This window comes from Chelonoidis abingdonii, chromosome 3 (genome assembly GCF_003597395.2).
Source record: "Chelonoidis abingdonii isolate Lonesome George chromosome 3, CheloAbing_2.0, whole genome shotgun sequence".
NCBI lineage: Eukaryota > Metazoa > Chordata > Testudines > Testudinidae > Chelonoidis > Chelonoidis abingdonii.
Window position 1 is genome coordinate 52,104,231 of NC_133771.1, and position 22,144 is coordinate 52,126,374.

A 22,144-nucleotide genomic window follows, 5' to 3' on the forward strand; every position below is an offset into this window, starting at 1 on the left:
TCTCAGTCCCCTTCTCTTTGCTCTTAACTTCCACCTCTCTGATTCAGATGCTAGTTCCTTCTACTCTACACACTGTCCTCCACCCATGACTCCTTTGCTTTGCTTTTCCACCAAAATGTTCATCATTCTCATCCTCCACTTTGACGTACACTCAGCATCTGATTCCTCTGCTCCACCTTTCAAGCTGCACTGCGCACCTCTGAGGAAAATCTCATGACCATGCAGAAGAGGAGGAAAATGGAAAAATAGGAACAAGATGTTCCCTCCCTGCTATTCCTGTTTTCTTCCACCTTCCTATTACTTTTCCTTACTTTGAACATCGTCCTTTCACCTCCTCTTTTTATCTTTTCTTCAATAGAATCCTTCTTTCTTAAGGTTTTCTTAGAAATTATAAAAAAAATTAAAAGCCTCTTAGCACTTCGTCATGAAAACTAGTTCTCCAGTCTGTGGAGTCCACTCATACAGGAACATGCAGTCACCACCTACTATATTACAAAACAAGATGTTGGGGGGAAAAAATAGCAAACATTTATAAATAGTTTTAATTTCCAATTTTTTTCATTAACCTTTAAGCATTTACACAGCATTGCTTCAGATTTAATTTTTTCTACTAATTAGATAGGATTTGTTTAATTGATTCTAAATAAAATATTCCAAAAATTTTTTCCGTTCAGCTTCCGCTTCTTCAGTTTCCAACTCATAATGTTTCATGGCAACAAAGTATCGAATAAAGGTATCACCCAGTGCTTCCCTGAGGCACAAATCTCCCTCAAGTGCAGCAAGAGCATCTTCTAGTTTCAAAGGGATTGCTGCAGGTTTCAACTGAGCAGTCTTCTGGTTCTCTTCTGACACATCCTGGAAGCTAAGTTTTCTCTTTACTCCATCCAGGCCTGCAGCAATAGTAGCAGCAAGTACCAGGTAGGGGTTTGCTGTAGCTGAACCTAGCCTGTTATCTATCTGAGTGCCTTTTCCACCATGACACTTAATGTTAAAGGCACAGCTATTATCATTAAATGCCCATTTTGCTGTCACAAATTCTTTTGATTCCTTACTATATTTGGAATAGCGTTTACGGCAGCTGACCGTAGGAGCCATCAGGCAGCTGAGAGCTTCGGAATGTACCAAGAGCCCTGCTAGCCAATTCTTTCCAACATCGGTGAGCGCCTGAACCCCCCAATCAACAGAAAACAAATTCTTTTGGCCATTGAAATCCCACAGACTATGTGACAGAATCCCCGAATTGTAGAATCCATTCTCTGTGAAAAAACTTGCAATGTAGTTGTACTTTTTTGCTACTTCTTTAATGCCTGTTTTGAAGGTGAAGGCAGTGTCAGCAGCACCTATGCCAAACTCTGGATGAAAAGAGATCTCCATCTGTCCAGGCCAAGTGGAAGAAGAGAAGCTCTCGATGTTGGCACCAGTGAGATACATTCCTTCAATGAGTTCTTGAATGAAAAGCTGGTTATAGCTATTGAGTATGCTTGCTGCAGGAAAAGATATCGTCTTTGAATTTACAATCTCAGCAATGCCGTAAATACAAAATTCATAGGTGAAGGCAGAGCGCAAAGACAAGCCATTGTCCTGAAGTTGGCTCAGCTGTTGTCTGGCAATGTGCCTGGGTGAGGTCAATAGAGGGGTTCCCAGTACAGTGAAGGAATCGCATATCACTCTAGCAGTTTGTTCAGTCCATGGTAGAACTCTAAATGTTGATAAATCAGGGCTCAGGAGTATGTCACAATTAAAATTGGTTGCACTTATGTGGTCCACTTCACTGTCCTTAGGATTCAGGGTCAGTTCAAGGTATCCTCTGGGCATGGACACACCATAGATTGCTTTTTCCTAAACAAGGGGGAGAATAATGGATTACTGAGTCTTTGACAGCTGAACTTTAATCATATTTTACATATATAACATAATATGCCCAAATCTTAAGTAAAGATTTTAGCATTTGGCCAATAGGACCTTTTTCCTCAAAAGAATCAAAAAGTGCTTCAGAAACTATAGATTGTATGTTAACCACCATTATCATGTAGCTACTCCTGGAGGGTGGCAACCAGCTGGTGCATAAAGTGTAAGGATGGAAAGCGTTGAGCAAGGTTGTATGCAAATCTCTGTTGTGTTTAAGAAATAATAATTAATAATGCCTGTGCAGAACTGACAGGACTTAGAGCTCCAGATCTCCACTGTTTTGTCCTTTATCTAGTGCAAAGCAAGTGCAAAACTGGATGTAAAAGTCTGGCACAAGAGAATTTTCCTAACATAATGTTGACATTTTACATCTACTTTGCACAGATGTAAATGACTGCACAAGACAGTGGAGAGTCTGGCCCTTTAAACTCCATTACAGTCACTTTGTCCACCTCAGATGACAAACAGCTGCACCAGCACTGCCAGGATGGGAACTTGTTACAGGGAATATAGACTTTTCACACCTGAAGCTTAGATTTATACTTAGCTGACTTTGCTTAGGTAAAAAATAGGAAGCAGCTTCAAAATGATAAATAATTCTAACACCTCCGTGCCTTCTTTAAACATCATGCAGACAGCTGGACCAATAAATTGCTCAAGTTGCCCCTTCATTTCCATAGGTAGCTCCTATTGACATGAATGGGGGCAATGCATAAGTCAAGTGCAGACAAGACTGATATGGATGGAAATTATAATAACTGTATCTTTGATGAAGAACCTCCAGAAGGTATCTTACAGCCAGATCTTCAGCTAGTGCAAACTGTTATAGTTCCACTGGAATTATACCAAGTTACATCATCTGAAAATCTGGCTTAATACTGTGCTAAGGTTCTGTACTGTGGAAACCCATGCAACGCCAATACAAATATATTTTTTGTTACCTGTCTTTTTATTTATATATGGAGAGAGAGAACACGAACTACAGCAAGTGAGCCTTTTTAGCAATATGGAAGCCAGAGAGAGTTTTTATACAGTTTGCCTGTGGGAAGGCCACAGAGACTCTGGATTGAAACTAACCCTAAATTTTTAGTGAATCTTCTCCCACTGCCCTGAGAAAGGATCACTATCTAGGTAGATTGACTGACTGGGATGGAATGTTGAGATTTCAAGACTAAAGTGAATGATACAACTCTTTCTCCCCAGAAGTGGACAGAAGTTTCTTAACTTTTCCCTTTACCAAATATTAAAATTAGCTTTGACTGTAAGCAAATAATTCTTACCAAAATTACTGAGACCAGGTAGTTAAGGTAATATCTTTTATTGGACCTGGGGACTCTTGCTGGAAGGAACAAGCCTTTAAACTACACAGAGCTCTTCTATTTCAAACTATATACATTGAGTCAATATTTTTCCTTTCTTTCTGATAACTAGATAATATTACTACAGTAGTCACAAAATTCCCTATATAGTCCCTATACTGTGTGGTGTCATCCCATCACTTGTACTAAGCAATATGATGATCATCATGGTAAGGTTATCTAGTTATCAAAGGCAACACTTAAAAATTGTTGAGGATGAGCACTTTACAGCCCCATTCATAAAAAACTACATGATTTCTCTTGAAATTTAAAAGTCTTTTCTATTTTTAAAATACTTGAGGATTTACATGGAGGTCCATGAATAATGTGAGTGCAACAGATAACTTTGAATAACCCAAGATGGGCACCTGTATTGTGAGTTAATGATTGAAAAAGATGGTGCTATTACCCACCACCTCTCAAAAGCATTAAGCTAACTGAAAAAAGTTTTTCTGCTAACATCAAATGACATCAAGAGTAAATGTATCTAAGTGCTAGAGTTAAAAGGTTGCAGCATAATCTAAAAGCAAAATAATGAGAAAATGGTGTTAGCTTCAAAAGATGCTTGAAATGAAAGCATTCAATTTTCTGTCATGTTGGTATCTTTTTTGTGATTGCTCAGTAGACTGTGAAATATTCATAATAATATGAGAGTGAAAATACAGCATTAATCACCCATGTTAAGGATCAGAGGGAAAAAAAGCTTAAAGGTCAGGATATATATACATGCTATCAAGAGCTTCATAATTTGACTTCTATTTGACTCCTATATTCTATATCAGTATAGGAAATATTTACTAAGCAATCATGCAGTCTATAATATTTTCTTATATGATGTGATGGTTAAAAAGAGAATACTTCATAACTGAGATGATTTTCATCTAATCATTTTTGTTTGTTTTGATATTTTCTCTTGGGTCTCATCTTGCAATCTACTCATGTCAGGTAAAACAGAATCTTTATAATTGTGGTGAATGTGAAAAGATAATTCTGCAGAGGGAGATTATTGAATGTGGAAAGTACTGAAAATTACCATCTTAATTAGATTTGTATTTCTGCAGGGCAGAGAAATGATGCTTCAGGGTAATGAGAAAAGCCCAAATCCTTGGGGAGTACTAATCAGGATGGGAGGAGGAGAGAATATTTGATTTGTTGCAGGCTTAAATTGGTGTACACATTATAAGGCAATGTATCACAGACATAAGGGCAGGGCCATGAGAGCTCATAAGAATATGAGAGGTGGAAAAACTTACGTGAAAAAAACGAGAAGGAATGCTCTTGGATCTTGACACTCCATGCAGGTCAGTTGCTTCAAATCTGACAAACTGAATATTTTCTTTGGCCATCTGTTGTTTAATGTGTTCAATAAGCGAGATCAGACCAAGGGAAGATTGACTTCCAGGGTTGTTTACGTCAGGCTCTCTGCTGTGATCTTTAAAATAAAGAGCAGTGTTCATGTCAGACAAACTTAATAATGCTGTCATTGCAAGCTGTTTCACTAAAAAGCACCGGCAAACAAAATGTGATATAATAGGCGGGCCAATCCTCCAGGATTGGCCTGGAGTCTCCAGGAATTAAAGATTAATCTTTTTAATTAAAGATTATGTCATGTGATTAAATCTCCAGGAATATGTCCAACCAAAACTAGCAACCCTTGATAGAAACTTGACTTTTTTTCTTTCAACTATGACTTACTTACTGCAAAAACAAATGGGAAGAAGGTTTGCCACTTGCAAACATTTTGGAAGAGGACAGTCTAGATAATGATGTCCACTTTTGTCCTGGAGAACCAGTACAATGACTGTTATTTTCTGCGAGTGTTTTACAAACCACTTGCACAGTGTCTGTGCATAGTCTGATAGTCATGGGGGAGTATATGCTGCAGTAGAAAACATCTGAGGGAGGAGCCTATTAATCTAGTGGGGGCGATTTTCAATAGCACAAAGGACAGCAAGAAACCTAACTCCCATTGAAAGTCAGTGGAAGTTAGGTGCTTTACTTCCACTTGTGACCTTGAAAATCACCAACCTGTTGCTCTCCCCACCCCAACAATCATGCATAAGTCTGGGACTGTAGAGAGAAGACGTCAGTTGTCTTCTAGCCCCTTCCAAATACAGCAGGATTCTGAGGTGGCCTGTAATCTCCCCTGCCACAGAGAGAAGAACTGTGAAGGCAGGGTCTCTAGATTTGTCACCTCTCCCTGGAGATAGTACTGGGCCTCATTCTCCACTCTGTTACACCTGCTCTGTGCCTGTGTAATCCTATTGAAATTAATGGTGTTAAACTCATAAATAACTGGTGGAGCAGAGAATCAAGGCTAGCAGCTTACTCTGACAGATGTCCTGATCCTTGCCAACTGGCTTCCAGTTCCACTCTCTATTATTTATAACTAATATTATTATTCTGTATTTAAGTTAGACTTTATAAACTGTGACTTTCATTTGGAACTAAAGTGTAACTGAGAACAGAATTAGATGCTAAGGCTTCAGTAGTATTAGACAATACTGTTGCATGTCCAAAGGAGAGATTTTTTTGAAAGTCCAAAGAGATGACAGCAGCCATCACAACCACAGACTGCTCCAAGCCCTCAGATATCAGTGGATCAACTTTCAATCAGTTTCTGATTGAAAAGCAGCAAGTATCATTATTATTTGTATTACCACAGGGCCAGGAGCCCTCACCGGGGACTAGGACTCCACTGTGTGAGGTGCTATATTAGCAGACATAAGTAATATGGGCATGTGGTGAGTAAAATTAAGAGGAAAGCGATACGTTTTATTGGAGTATGTGGGAGAAAGGCAACCAAACACATAGACAGGTGGTTAAACAAAAATAAAAATGATAGAAAAAAATAAAATAATAAGAATGAGGGGGAGGAAAAATAGTAATAAATATATTCCATCCTCATGCTGTCTTTGCGGTTTTTGTGTGTTTCAATTGTAAGCTGTTTAAGGATGTGACTTATTTTTACTTTGACTTTTAGGAATTGTAGGGTAGTATTTCTTTAATTAATTTCTGAATTCTATAATGACAGTCAGCACGTTCGATTATTTAGGCGCTGTCAGAACCTCACTAGAACAGAAGTATGTGTTGTAAGAAGGCTTCCATGTTCTGTATGTTCAATAAAGAGTTAATCCGACCCCACATTTCTGGTTCCTTTGTATAATGTTTGTTGTGTAAAGAGCAAAAGTCACATACATGCAGCTAGAATATTTTTGGATTCTTGATAAATAAAAAAATAATGATGGAGAGACAGTACTCTCTCACAACCAATTTCCATTACAAACCCTATTTTATTATCCTATAATTTTGCCTTGGAACATAGATTTTTACTGAAACTCATTAGTTTTGACTTCTGTGTGAGCATCAGCACACATCATGCATTTATTATCATGTTACTCCATATTGGGTGGTCGTAACTTAAAAAGAACATTAGGGTCTTTCTATACATGACAGCTAAAACATTCTCCTTTTAACTCAAGTGGTAGAAACCCATTATTATTATTATTTGGGGGGGGTGTTTTGTTTTGGTTTTCTGGCTGTAGGAACAAGGCTCTAGCTCTGGTTCTATGGGTGTGGATTTATCCCGCAGACATGGTAGGTTCTCACTAGTTAGGGTTCAAATATTAGTTACAAGGCTGGTTTTTGTTCTTTTTATGGCTCAGAAAAATGGGGGGGGAGGGAATCTTCTTTCTGTCATATTTTTCTGGTAAACTTTAACTGACAATTAGAATGTTTCCTGAATATTTGGTTTCAACTCTGTAAACACTTTTTGAGATTCAGATTTTAAAATGGCTCCTGTCTGAAATCTTGTATGTCACACATAATAAACACTTGTCAGGGATAACTATGTGTGTAATTTATAACAACACAATAAATTTAACTTTGATCCAAAATAAATGTTATTCTTTCTTCTGTAATCCCAAAATATAAACACAACACAAAACCAATCTGAAAAAAAACAGATATACTGTATGTACACTGACATATAAAACAACTTCAAATGCAATGCCTCATACATGTGTAATTTTACCATAAATTAACACTTAGACACTTTCCCCATTGAATATAACATGACAGAGCTCAAAAACAACAGCTAAAAGTTCTTCACCACCAGTATATATTAGTTACTGAAATTATACGTAACTGAAGTTTCTCAATTGACTTAAGTGGGTTTGGATCAAACCTCATATGATCAATTTAACTTTTATTATGTCCCTTAACTACTCATTTTCTTCCTTTGAATTGCTTGGATATTATAAATGATATGATACATAAGAACACTGTTGTTGTTTAGCAATCTTAATTGGATTTCATATTGAAGGACTTTTTTGTTTTTGAATAATTAATAAATAATGAATAACAATAATCCTCCTTCTCCCAAAGTATATTGTCTTTCTGTGTATTTTGTAAAGGAACATGTACAATTTTCACTGTTTGCTGTATGTAAGAAATAATGGGCATAATTTTGGTAGGCCTGGTTTGACATCAGTAACTTGCCTTATTTCTTAGTGGGCATGATATCCCTATATAATGCTTTCCTCAGGAGCCAAAAAATCTTACTGTGTTATAGGTGAAACTGCGTTATATCGAACTTGCTTTGATCTGCCGGAGTGCGCAGCCCCCCCACCTCTACCCTGGCGCACTGCTTTACTGCGTTATATCCAAATTTGTGTTATATCGGGGCACGTTATATCGGAGTAGAGGTGTAATTAAATTAAAGGAACTTTGGATTTCCCTTGTAAATTTGATTCCTTAAAAAAGCAAATGCATACATATTGGGCAATTTTTATGAAGCAAAACCACATTTTTTCACATGTGTATAACAAATCAGTAGTGTATAGAAAAGCATTCACTACTTAGTTTTTACCTAATCCTTGTTCAGGCAAAACTCCATCTCCCACTGAAGAGAAAACAGAGTAGGGACTTCGTAATTTGGCCTATTAAATATTCAACCCCAGTCCCCATGCTATTGGCTTTGCAATCACTACAAAATATTCTAAGAAAATTCTACTGCCTAATCTATTAACATCAAGAAAGACTTGCCTTTCTTATCCAAATCATTAGTATTGGACATCAAGTAGGATGAAAGGATTTGAACATATCAGTTCCACATGTGCCTGGAGTGGATGGTTGGTGTTGGATTTATTTTTTTTATAGTGATCAAGAAGCACCTTGCCAGAAGAAAAAGCCCACATCCAGTGTCAGTGAGTCATTCATAGATTCATAGACTCTAGGACTGGAAGGGACCTTGAGAGGTCATCGAGTCCAGTCCCCTGCCTGCCTGGCAGGAGCAAATACTGTCTAGACCATCCCTGATAGACATTTATCTAACCTACTCTTAAATATCTCCAGAGATGGAGATTCCACAGCCTCCCTAGGCAATTTATTCCAGTGTTTAACTACCCTGACAGTTAGGAACTTTTACCTAATGTCCAACTTAAATCTCCCTTGCTGCAGTTTAAGCCCATTGCTTCTTGTTCTATCATTAGAGTCTAAGGTGAACAAGTTTTCTCCCTCCTCCTGATGACACCCTTTTAGATTCGCTGGTTGTTCAAAGGAATTTCTATCCCATGTTTGCTAATTAAACCACATTACATCTAAGTGAACAATTTGTTAGCTCTTAAGCAGTTAAATGCTGGACAAATGAACAGAAGAGGAGGAACACTTTACTACATGTTGCATAGGAACGTAGCAAGGGTAAAGAAAAGCTGACCTAACAAATGTACTGATATTGAAAACTCTGTTGGGTAATATGATATCAAGAAAATCTGATATAAAATTAATGATCTTTTTTCTTTACATGATCTTAAGTAGAAATATAGGCTTAGGGAAATAAAAATAAACCATAGACTACACTTGTCAGACCACTTCAGATTAGTGATTCATCTAGTCCAGTATCCTGTTCTCTGACAGTGCCCAGTACCAAATGCTTCAAAGGAAGTTGTGAAAAATCCTTCAGGAGGTAGTTAATCTGCATGGAGGGAAAGTTTCTTCCTAATACCGGTTACTTTGAGGTTGTTTTATGGTTTAAAGCATGATTGTTAATATCCCTTCCAAACTTTTGGGGGGGTTGTTTTACTTTTTCTTTTTAAACCTTAGTATTGTTCTTGTTATCCATATGAAAGTTAAATCCTGCTAAACCCTTGGCCGCAATTATATCCAGTGACAATGAGTTCCACAAACAAATTGTGCTTTGTGTGGGGAAAAAGTAATTTTGCATTCTATGAAAAAAAGTATTTTCTTTTTAGTTTGTTGCCTCACTTTCATCAAATGTCCATTCTCATTTTATGCAAGGTAGGTTGGGTGTTCCTATTCAAACTTCTCTAAACCATTTTGTACATCTTTATCCCCTTGTCTCCTCTCTAAAGTAAATGGTTTCCATGTCTTTTGAATCTCTCTTCAAATGAGGCTTTTTTCCTGCCATTAATTATTCTCATTTCCATTCTCTGAACACCCTCTTTTCTGCTACACTCTTTTTACCAAACAGGACCCAGATTGTAATTGAAGTAGTGTTATTGATTTGTGTAATCACTAGACCCAGTTTAAATTTCTGTTTTTCTATGAGAATTTTTTTTATTAAATAGGAATTTTTACAAAAAAATTCAGGGTTTTGATTGTTGAAAACTGAAAACAAAAATGTTTTCAAGTTTTCAGTTTTTCAACAAATAACTTGCACTGCTCTGACACCTTAATGGGTTCTAAATTAACTACAAAACTCAGGAAAAAGTCTGAACCTCATTGTGAATAACACAGTGAAAATCTCTGCTCCATGTGCAGCAGCAGTCACAAATGAAAACGAAATGTTAGGAGACTTAAAGAATGGAAATATTGAAAATATGTCATTATTAGAATGTATCAGCAAAAGACCCCCCCCACCCTCATGGAAGTTGATAGTGTCTTGGAGAACCAAGATTACAGTATAGCATAGAACCATATAGTGAACAAAGAGGAAAATAATGTCCTGATAGAGTTTTTGTTCTCTAAACTGAAAAACAGGCTCAAACTTTAGAGATAGCGTGAAGAAAGAAATGTCAGAATTTGTATGCGAACAGGAGGGACAAGGAGAAGGACATAAATGACAAGGAGTATAATGGTTTCCTCAACAAAGAGGAGCTGAGTTTTGACCATATAAGTTAAAGATGACAACAAGACATTGAGAAAGAGATGTCAGAGAACAGGCAAAGATACATATTGGTTGAAGGGAGACATGTCATTGATCCAAAGGTTGGATTTCTAAATCATCAACACAGGGAAGCAGATGACACAGTATGGAGAGAGATGAAGAGTGGGCCGAGAACGTAGTCCTGAGGAACCTCCACAACAAGAAGATACGCTAAAGTAATGGTAGGAGAGGTAGGTCATATGAAGACCACAGAACAACATCTGTGACTGCCCAAGCATGCGAGGCAGAACCATTATTATCAGTGCTTTTCAAGCTATATATGAATCAGGGCTGGGTAGGACTTTTGTAACCAACAGCAAGCTCCAGCTTCAGTTGAAGTCAATGGCAAAACTCCTTAACATCAATGGGAATAAGTCCACAATGCTAAATACTTTTGATATTTCAATCCTTAACTTAAGTACTAGATAGAAGTCTTTGTGAGTGATTTGTTACTTAGTGTCTTACATAGTAATAAATGACTTAATATAAGGTCATATATTGAGGGAGAAAAAACATTTGCAGAACTGACAAACTCCATACTTTAATAATTCATGTATTCAGTCATCCGTTTTTCATAATTTTTATTGAAGTGGGAAATTAGCAGAGGAACTTTTAATAAATGTAAGTATTTTTTAATTTCTTAGGGCAGTATTTTTAGGCATTTTTACATAATTGTATGAAGGGCTCAATCCTCCATAGGCGGCAGGTTATATACGTTTGTGGTGCTCGGGCACCAGGAATATTCTGGGAGCCCTGCTCCAGCAATATTTGGAGCTGAGTCTCTCCCCCGGCCCTGCCTGGATCAGGCCCCGTCCCTTGCCTGCCACCCCTCCCTCTGCGTGTTCTCCCCCTGCCGCATCCCTGCCTGAACGAAAGGGGTGGGTGCCTCTCCCGTGCCTGCTTGTGCTGCCGAAGTAGCACATTCCTACGTTGAGCGGCTCCCAGCAGAACTGCTGTCTGCTGCCCCAGGGTTCTAGTGCCTGCCATTCACTAATGTCAAGGCAGGCTGCCCATACCGTGCCCTTCTGCCCTAGCCCTAAGCCTCTACAACACCCCAAACCCTCATCCCCAGCCAGAGCATCCTAATTGTCTGCCCCAGCTCTGAGCCCCCCGCATCATGAACCCCTCATCCTCATCCCCACAGCCCTCACCCCACACCCCAACGCTCTGCCCTAGCCCTGAGCCCCCTCCTGCATCACGAACCCCTCAGCACCAATCAGAGCCCTCATCCTCCCCACACCCTAATCCTCTGCCCCAGCCTTGATCCCCCTTCTGCATCATGAATCCCTCATCCCCAGCCACAGTCCTCATCCCCCTGCACCCTAATCCTCTGCCCTAGCCCTGAGCCCCCTTCTGCATCATGAACCCCTTATCCTCAGCCCCAACCCTCATTCCCCCACACCATAATCCTCTGCCCCATCCCTGAGCCTCCTCCTGCATCATGAATCCCTCATCCTCAGCCCCACAGCCCTCACCTCTGCACTCTTTCCTATCCCCAAACTCCCTCCCAGAGCATGCACTCCTCACCCCTTCCTAAGCCCGCACCTTCAGCCCAGATCCTGCACTCAAACTCCATCCCAAAGCCTGCATCCCTCACCTCCTCCTGCACACCCCTCCCCTGCCCCATCCCAAAGCCTGCACCCTAATCCCCAGCCCAGGACCCGCACCTCAGACCTCCCCCAGAAAAAAACCTCCTCCCAGAGCCTTAGGCAGGTAGGGGCGGAGTTTGGGGGGGGCAGAGTTGGGGGCAGGGCCGTCCTTAGCCATAGGTAGAACAGGCAGCCACCTAGGGCACCACTAGGTCTGGGGGCACTGCTCTGCTGGGAGCCTGGACAGACGGGAAGCAGTGGAGCATGTAAGAGCAGGGCTTCTGGGTCCTAGAGAGAGATTATTGCAGTACAGTCTGAGGGAGGGGAATGGCTGCTGGGGGTCTCTGGGAAGGGGTGAGGGAAGGAACTCACCTGTAGGGTGACCAGATGTCCCGATTTTATAGGGCCAGTCCCAATTTTGGGATCTTTTTCTTATATAGGCTCCTATTCCCCCCGACTTCCATCCCGGTTTTTCACACTTGCTCTCTGGTCACCCTAGCTGGTGGTAATTGGTACCTATATAAGACAAAGCCCCAAATATCGGGACTGGCCCTATAAAACCAGAACATCTGGATCTGAACACCCTAGCTGGAAAGCGCTCCTCTCCCCCGGGCTGGCACTGATCCATCTCATCCAGGGGGAGCTGCACAGGGCAGGATGAGCTGCTGTGGCTTCATGAGTGCCCCGTCCCTGAGATCAGATGCTGTGCTAACTTCACCATGGTCAGCAGGGCTGGTTGTGGTGCCCATTGGCATGTGATCGGACTTGAGGGTTTGCTGCTGCTGTTGCCACTTTGCACCCCAAGAGATGGATTTTGGGGTCCTGCAGTTTTCCAACTATCTCCTCCTCTACTACAACTGTTGAACCGGCAGGCTGGGGGGTGAGCCAAGCATGAAAGCAGTACTGTGTTTCCATTGAGATTGTCGTTTAACAAATTTGTCCCCAAAAACGCTTCATAACAATCCTGAATTCAATTTCAATATTTTTTTCTTAAAAATCAATGTCTTAGCCAAAAACAGAAAATTAAGTTGACAATTATTTGTCACAAGTTTGGTATGGGGAAGGGAGTGGGCCAGTTTTCATCAAAGAAACAAAAAATGTTGACTGACTTTCCTATAGCCCTGTTACTGCTAATAGAGCCGCTCAACAACTGTAATATGCTCATCTCCTTACTAATGTATATGAGAAGGGGTTGGCAACCTACGGCACACATGCCAAAAGGTGGCACGTGAGCTCATTTTTGATGGCACGCAGCGGCAGGCTGAGGAGCTGAGCCCACCACTGCTCTGGGGTTCCGGCGGCTGCCCTCTGCCATTCCACCTCGGGGTCCTGGCGCTGGCCCCACTCAGCACCCACTGCAGCTGGCCTGGGGACCCTCAAGGAACCCCAGGCTGGCAGCGGGCTGAGAAGGCAGGCTGAGACCCTGGCTGAGCCACTCAACCTGCTGTCGGCCTGGGGTTCCATTCACTCAGCTGGTAGAGTGGCTGAGCAGGACTAAATTCAACAAAATAGGAAAACAAGAGCAACTAATGACAAGTGCAAGAACCTAGAGCAGTGGTCCCAACATTTTTCGTCTGGCACCCGCCAGAACAAAGGACCGTGGCAGTGGACGAGCATACGCCAAAATGCGCCGAATTCGGCGGCATTTCAGCGATGGACGCCTCTGGATATATGCGCTGCTTATTCGGCAGCAAGTCGGAGTCATCCAGAGTGCATCGCGCGCCGAATGCCCGTGTGAGTTTCACTGGCATTTTCAGCAGATGCTTGTCCGCCGCCAGTATGCAGGCACTGAGATTGCCCCTGCGGGCATCATGGCACTCACGGGCACCACATTGGGGACCCTGACCTAGAAAGCCTTCTAAAGCACGGCTATATGTTCATTTGATTTAAATAGGGACTTGAACTGTATGCAAGAATTGAGTATCGACTGTCATCCATGTTGCACAGTGCAAAATAGGCCCGATGATGGACATTGTACAGATTATTTACTCATATCAGCAAACTTGTTGACATATATCTAATATGTACATTGCACTCGTATTCTACTGACAATTCCTACAGTAGCAGGCTCAGGAGAATGGAGTTTCTCCAAAACTAAAACTCATTAAAAAACTATCTCCGCTCTTTCTACAGGAGTCAGGAACACTTGACTGGTCTTGCTATTCTTGTGATGAACAAGACATCAACTTTGTCTTGTCATATTGATGACATTATTGCCTGATTTTGGCAGCCAAAAAAGCAGAAAATGCTTTTAATTAAAAACAAAATCCTTGTTTTTCAATACCTTCTTCATAGAAATTTCCAATAAAATGTTTGAAAATTAGGAAAAAAATTAATCATATTTTGCATCATTTCTCAATCAGAATGTTTTTTCTATAGTGCTACTTCTTTAGTGCTAGTCCATCAGCATTACAGTGTGCTTAACTACGTTAAACTGGTTTTAATAACATGCATGTGGCAAGTTTTCCAATAAAATAAGATTATGTTTGTGTTGCTAAGAGCAAGACAGGCACAGGGGCACCAGTTTAATAATCCCGCCTAGGACACCATAAATCCTAAGGCTGGCCCTGGTTGGGAGAGCGGGTTCTGGGCTCCAAAATTTCTACAGACTTGCCACTCATGTCCTCCTTCCCTTGTGCACCCGAAATTCTCACTGAAGTAAGTGGGTTTTTAAGCATGCATGGAATTGATCTGAAGAATAGCACTCTGTTCCTTTAAGAATGTCCCAAACAGCTAACAATTGGGTATTGGTCACACACATGTACCACATTCTCATTGGGGTGTCTATAAAGGCACAGTGTGATCAAGAAACCTGGTCGTCTTAATTGGGACTAATTGTGCACTAACTGCCCACGTGCTACAGACCCAGTCCCACAGTCTGCACTCATGCAAAATATCACTGACTTGAATGAAATTTTTGGCCTGATTGAGGACTATATGGGAAGTTTGGTAATAGGAATAAAGCCTGCTCCTAGCACACTACCCACCTAAAACAGGCTGCACAGTGGAGAGGTCCATGGTGACCAGAAGGATGGGATTCTCGCTCATGCTGTCATACCTCTCAACAGTCCCTATTTTCAGGGGATTGGCCTACTTTGGCCAACCTGTCCTGGTTGAAGTTGAACTTTTCCCACATTTAGTGGCCCCTACAGCTATACACACATTACAAACTGTGCACACCATTAGCAGGGGCAGAGCAAGGGAGGGCAGAGGCTTCAGCAGCTCCTGGGCATGCTTACTGGCTGCAGGGGCGCTCAGGGATAGTGAGTGACACAGCCTCTGGGAAGACCAGGCTGCAAAGTGAGGCCTGAGTGTGGCACAGATTTGATGAGTGAGGTGCTGGGGCCATCAGCTGCAGCAGGTCAGTGACCAGTTGTGTCTTGCTTTAGCCACTTGAAATAATGGGAGGGTTGAGCCTTGAAGTGGCACCAGAGTATGTCCTCAGTGGCTATTGCACTGGTTCCTCTGATTCTCTTATGTTGGGTCTACAAAGTAATCACTGACTCTGTCATGCCCTATCCTTAAGACCTCTCACTACTGGGTCATAGGGAGTTCCCATAGTCCTTCATGGCATTTGGAGTTCACACCCCTTGCAAGGGCTTCCTTTGTTCTGCCTCTGCCTATGTCCTGCATATAGCAGAACCACCCTGATTAAGCTACCTGGAAATGTGGATGTGATGAAGATCTCTCACTTAAGTAGTATCAATATTCACTTAGCCCACTGGGTTTTGAATCCATTATGAATTATATGCCTTTGCAGTATTGGTGAAATATTCATTTGTATCTGCTACAGGGCTGCATTTCCACTTCCAGTCTAAATCTACAATTTATTAAGTACTTAGATTGGTGAGGCATGTAAATTTCTATACAAATATAAATTTACGAGTATGCCAAACAATGGCTTCCCCTTGCACTTTCCAGGTCAAATTTATTGATCATATCCTTGCTTCCAACCTTGCTTCTGTCTACAGTACCTCTCTATGCTCATTTCTTTCCATTCTACCCTCACATGCTTCACCCTGCCCTAATGCCACATATCTGTCTGCTTTATGTCCTTATCCACTCTTACTTTTGAGTCTTGGTACTTCAAATCTAATGCCTCCACCAATTGTTCCTCCTTAAAACACACTTTACTCAAGTGGCCTATCAATCCCCATCCAGTTCTTAAAAAGTGTTCACACAAAAGGACAGGAAATTTCTCTGAAAAGGAATTGCAGACCACAGTCTTTCTTCCCTTTCTGTATTTTTGGTATGTGTGGATCTGAGATCAATGGGAGTGTTGCCAAAACAAGGACTGAAAAACTGTGTAAGGACTTCCAAATTTGGCCCAACCATAAGTTGTCATTAATAAATATTTTAAAGTGAGACAAGTGAAAGGAAGTGGTCATATTACATTACAGACTGCTATGGCCTATGAACTAGTTATATATTATATTGCATACACTAAATAAACTGCATCTCTTCAGTGTCAGAGGCCTCTCTTTCTACCTATTTCTCTAGCATTTCTGAAAAGCCTAGAAGGCTTTTGATTAGTAATGTCTAGCTTGGAGTGAACTCTATTTGCATAAGTGCATGCTATTATCATAGATAGGTGCTTATGCAAATGCATAAACTCATGTAAATGAAAATGTTTGCATAATTACCAGCACTTGACACCTTCCATGTTTCTACAGTGATGCACTGTTTTCAAGAAGCTGTAGTTTCAGATCTGGTTTAACTGACAATACCCAAGGAATAATTTCTCTAGCTGGCTGAAACATCTTGCTTCATTTTCTAGGTCAAAGGATTTTTTCCCTATAATTGAATGTGAATTTGAGCACACTTCTTTTGTCTCAGTTCTGATTATTTTTTTTGGAGGGAGTGGGGAGGGCAGGGAGGTCTATGACGAATGTGAGCAGAACAATAACTGTGAGGGGGAGAAATACAGTGGCTGGCTGCATTATGCAATTTGCAAAATCTTAAAGGGAAGGATGAGTAGACTAGCTATTTTTAGAGGGTTGTTAGTGAAGTGACTAGTGTGAATGGGTCTCATTCCTTTTTACCAAATGGAATAAGAATTTCTCAGCTGTGTCACTGGTCCTCTGTTGCTGACTGCTGAAGGAGCTTCTCCTTTATTCAAGTGATAGAACACTGTGCTTTTAGAACAGTAAGATCTGAGTTCTGTCCTTGCTCGTCATGAAGTTCTGAAGTGTGTTGTGTCCAGCATAGTAAGAAATCAGATGGATATGTTATAGTATTTAAATTATCTAACATGTTTGACTCCACATTAAAAAATTAGAGGTGGATAGTGTGACATTGCACCCAATAATGCTTTATAGAAATGTGCTTATGAGTGTAAAGATGACATAACTGGAATATGTTTTATGCTAGATGTGCCATGTAACATATCTCTGCAAAGGTTATGATCTACTGGTTAGATCATATTCCTGCTATTTACATGCATGTATCATTTATGTATTTGAAGTTATAAATATTGGCTATGTACTTGTTTGATTTTAAGTAGCCTCAGTGAAGCAGTTGGTCAGCTTCTTGAGAAAAGCCTATTATCAGTAAGTGCACAGTCAAGAAACACTTAAGCTAACAATGAACTTTGAGAGATGCCAATCCACATCTGAGCTTCCCTGAGACTGTAGTTCAGCCTGTAAAGCTCTGAGTCATGCATGGACATGTGACTTGCCCATGTGTCTCCAAAACTCCATCTTGTAGAGGGAATTCTACACAAGTGAGCAGAGGGGATTCTACACAGGGGGAAGGAGGGGTTTCTACGCACAAGAGAGAAACTATATAAAGCCCTGGAAAAACCCCCCATTTTGTCTTCAGCTGCTCAAGAGACAGCTTCTCCACCCCCAAAGGATACATGAAAGAAACTGGAACGAAGGACAGTAGCCACAGAGGTGTGAGTGATTGCTGGACTCAGACTAGAAGATGCTAGTCTATAAAGCTTACTGGAACATCTCTTAGGGTGAGATTTCATCTGTAATCACTTTCTTACTGTATTAGGCTTAGACTTGCATATTTTGTTTTATTTTGCTTGGTAATTCACTTCGTTCTGTCTGTTTTTACTTGGGACCACTTAAAACCTCAGTCTCTGGAAAAAAAGCATGGAGCAGGTCCTCAAGGAATCAATTCTGATGCACTTAGAGGAGAAGAAAGTGATCAGGAACAGTCAGCATTGATTCACCAAGGGCAAGTGATGCCTGACTAACCTAATTGGCTCTGCAAATGAGGGCAAAGCAGTGAATGTGTTATTCCTTGACTTTAGCAAAGCTTTTGATACAGTCTCCCACAGTATTCTTGCCAGCAAATTAAGTATGGGCTGGATGAATGGACTATATGGTGGTTAGAAAGCTGGCTAGATCGTTGAGCTCAAGGGGTAGTGATCAATGGCTCCATGTCTTGTTGGCAACCGATATCAAGCAGAATGCCCCAAGGGTCAGTCTGGAGGCCAGTTTTGTTCAATATCTTCATTAATGATCTGGAAGATGGCATGGACTGCACCCTCAGCAAGTCTGCAGATGATACTAAAGTCGGAAGAGTGGTAGATATGCTGGAGAGTAGGGATAGGATACAGAGGGACCTAGACAAATTAGAGGACTGAGCCAAAAGAAATCTGATAAGGTTCAACAAGGACAAGTGCACAGTCCTGCATTTAGGACAGAAGAATCCCATGGACTGCTACAGACTAGGGACCGAATGGCTAAGCAGCAGTGCTGCAGAAGAGGACCTAAGGGTTACAGTGGACAAGAAGTTGGATATGAGTCTACAGTGTGCCCTTCTTGACAAGAAGGCTAATGACATTTTGGGCTGTATAAGTAGGGGCACTGCCAGCAGATCGAGGGATGTGATCATTTCTCTCTATTCGACATTGATGAGGCCTCATCTGGAGTACTCTGTCCAGTTTTGGGTCCCACACTACAAGAAGGATGTGGAAAAATTGGAAAGAGTCCAGCGGAGAGCAACAAAATTGATTAGGGGGCTGGAGCACATGACTTATGAGGAGAGGCTGAGGGAACTGGGATTGTTTAGTCTGCAGAATAGAAGAATGAGGAGGGATTTGATAGCTGCTTTCAACTACCTGAAAGGGGATTCCAAAGAAGATGGATCTAGACTGTTCTCAGTGCTAGCAGATGATAGAACAAGGAATAATGGTCTCAAGTTGCAGTGGGGGAGGTTTAGGTTGGATATTAGGAAAAACTTTTTCACTAGGAGGGTGGTGAAGCACTGGAAAGGGTTACCTAGGGAGATGGTGGAATCTCCTTCCTTAGAGCTTTTTAAGGTCGGGTTTGATGAAGCCCTGGCTGGGATGATTTAGTTGGGGATTGGTCCTGCTTTGAGCAGGTGGTTGGACTAGATGACCTCCTGAGGTCCCTTCTAACCCTGATAGCCTTTGATTCTATGAAATCCTACTTTTTGTATTTAATAAAAACACTTCTTACTTATTAATTAACCCAGAATATATATTAATACCTGGAGGTTGTGGGGGAACAGCTGTGCCTATCAGTGTTATGGAGAGTGAACAATTTATGAGTTTACCCTGTATAAGCTTTATACAAGGTAAAATGGATTTATTTGCTGTTTTGACCCCAATGGGAGTTGGGTATCTGAGTGCTAGAGATAGGAACATATCTTAAGTTGTTGTTAGTTAAGCCTGCAGCTTTGGGGGACGTGGCTCAGACCTGGTTCTGTGTTTGTAGCAGGCTAGCGTGTCTGGCACAACCAGGCAGGGTTCTGAAGTCCCAAGCTGCCAGGGAAAATGGGCTTAGAGGTGGCACATCAGGTGGCAGTTTATGTGATCCAACCCATCACAGATAGAAGATACAATTTGGTTCCATATCTAGATTTTGGCACCCCAAACTTTGGAAGGTTTTGGAAGAAAGCTTTTGATTTAACCCACTCTAAGTATATGAAGCATTTGCAAAATATGGATTTGAATAAAGGTTTGCATTTCAAGACAACCTCCCCACCCCCAACCCCCAATTTGTGTTCAGATCTGAGGTTTTGGCTCAGGCTGTTAAATAAAATCAAAATTAATAATAATTTAATTATAAAATAAAACATTTTAGGATAAATCTAATATGCTTTAAACTAACAACACTCCTGCTGGTGCCAGTAGAATATTGGTTAGGGACTCAGTAAACACTGCAGGATTTAGTCCATTATAAATACTTTGTGAGAATAGGACAACTGTAATATTTTGGATTTTGTTTAACTTTTCCTGGTGTTGTAAAACTTTTCTCCCTTAACTTAAGCTGCAGTTTTTCAGTGAAAATCAAATTTCAAACGACATATTTCTAACTAAGTGGAAACCATTGTTATGCAAAGAAGAAAAATTCTTGTTTTAAATAAGTCTTACCCTATCTCTGGGACAGCAGTATCAGTGAAAATGTACAAAAAACATACAGGAGCCTAGGACTTATGCTTCACCAAAGGCAAATGGAACTTGGGTTCACAAGAGTTCTGAGATGTGTTTTTAAATCCAGGTGAGTTCTACATTTGGCAAAACAAGGTCTCCCTTTCCTTATAGCTTCCTTACCTTATAAGTTTTGAACTATAATTTGCATAATGGTCAATGATGCAGCTGAGACAAAGTGGGTGAGGAAATATTTTGTATTGAACAAGCTTTCAATCTTACACAGAGTTGTTCTTCAGACCTGATCTATGTAAACTCAAAAGTTTCTTTCTCACCAACAGAAGTTGGTCTAATATAAGATATTACCTCTCACACCTTGTATTTCTAATATCCTGGGACCAACGCGGCTACAACAACATTGCATACAATGATTCAGTTGGTCAGCTGGAGTTTAAAACAGCACATATTTATGAGGCAAAAAGGACTGATGGAATGCTGAAGACATTATTCCTATGCTCATTTTGCAGTTTAGGAACTGGGCTTTATGAACTAAGGGGAAAACTAGTGGCAATCTGAAGGACTTGGTAATGAATTCCACTGGCCTTTCATTAATGCAAATACATAAAATAATCTAGAAGGGAAAGAGGATATAGTCTATGCAGAAAAAAATCCGCTTGGCTGTCTACTGATCTCATACATTAAATATGATCACAGTGAAAGCTGACCGCAATATATATTTTCATTGTTCTGTACTTCTGAAGCATCTTCTCTTTAAAAGATTATCTTTTAGGATTTAATTCACTCAATTAAGCATAGCAGTGCACAACTATTCATGCATCCAAGTGTCTTGTTCAAAACTTAACTTGGGTGATTACATTATGTCTTCCTGTGGCTTGAATTGTTTGCCATCTGCAAAATTACCTGTTTGTCAGAGCATCTTTAGCAAAACCGCTACACCGCAGAAAGCAGATTTTTTTAAAATGTTAGATAACTTTATAATGAGTCACATGATATTAAATCATGGATCCATTGATATCAACTATTGGCAAGGGTAATAATGTTTTCTATCATTGGTAAAAGTATATCATAGATGAAATTATTGGCCCTGTCTTATAAGCTAGTAAAGCGATCTGAGTACCATCCTCCTACATTCTTATTAGTCTGTGACCTAACAATGCCCACTAACAATGTTTATGCTGTTGACCACTTCCCAGAATAACAACTAACCTGCTCAAACTCATTATACCATTATAGCTAATAATAACTTTCCATTTACTGATCCTGCTAGCCCAGTAGTTTAATTTTTATTACTTCAAAGAAACCACAGTCTATTAGTAGCAATTAATTGGCTTTACAAACACTTCCCAAATCGTCTTATTAAACAGAATGAAGATATGTGTAAGCTCTCTGTTTAATTTGCTTTTCTTACCCTATTCTTCATATTAAATGTTTTGGCATTCCAGTCCTCTTAGGACTAATAATTGAAAACATCATCCCTACATGGGAGCAATTTTCACTGCTGGAAATGTTAACAAAAAGGAAATTTCAGGAAACTCAGATTTCAAGTCTTTCCAGTGACTAGCACTACTGTGGAAAATATTGCCTATGTCCAGTGTAAATGAGAAAATATTTCATTTTTTAGTGAACAAGACATGACTACTTGTGCATGGCAGTTTCTGGCAGTCAGTCGGGCTCCGTAACACCTTACTATAGAAGAAGAAGGCTGGAAGTACTGTAAAACTTTTAATCAAGTCCAGTCACATGTACAGTAACT

At 40.5% G+C, this 22,144-nt stretch overlaps 1 protein-coding gene across 1 annotated transcript in view; it reads right to left on the reverse strand.

Moving 5' to 3' along the window:
* Window positions 1–639: 639 nt before the first annotated feature.
* LGSN (lengsin, lens protein with glutamine synthetase domain) overlaps window positions 640–22,144 on the reverse strand; it is a 39,612-nt gene continuing 18,107 nt past the window's right edge. The window contains exons 4-5 of the mRNA XM_032796443.2: window positions 4,520–4,698; window positions 640–1,839 (exon numbers count right to left, since the gene is read on the reverse strand). Of these exons, the coding sequence (XP_032652334.2) occupies window positions 640–1,839; window positions 4,520–4,698 (1,379 nt within the window). The remainder of the gene's footprint in view (window positions 1,840–4,519; window positions 4,699–22,144) is intronic.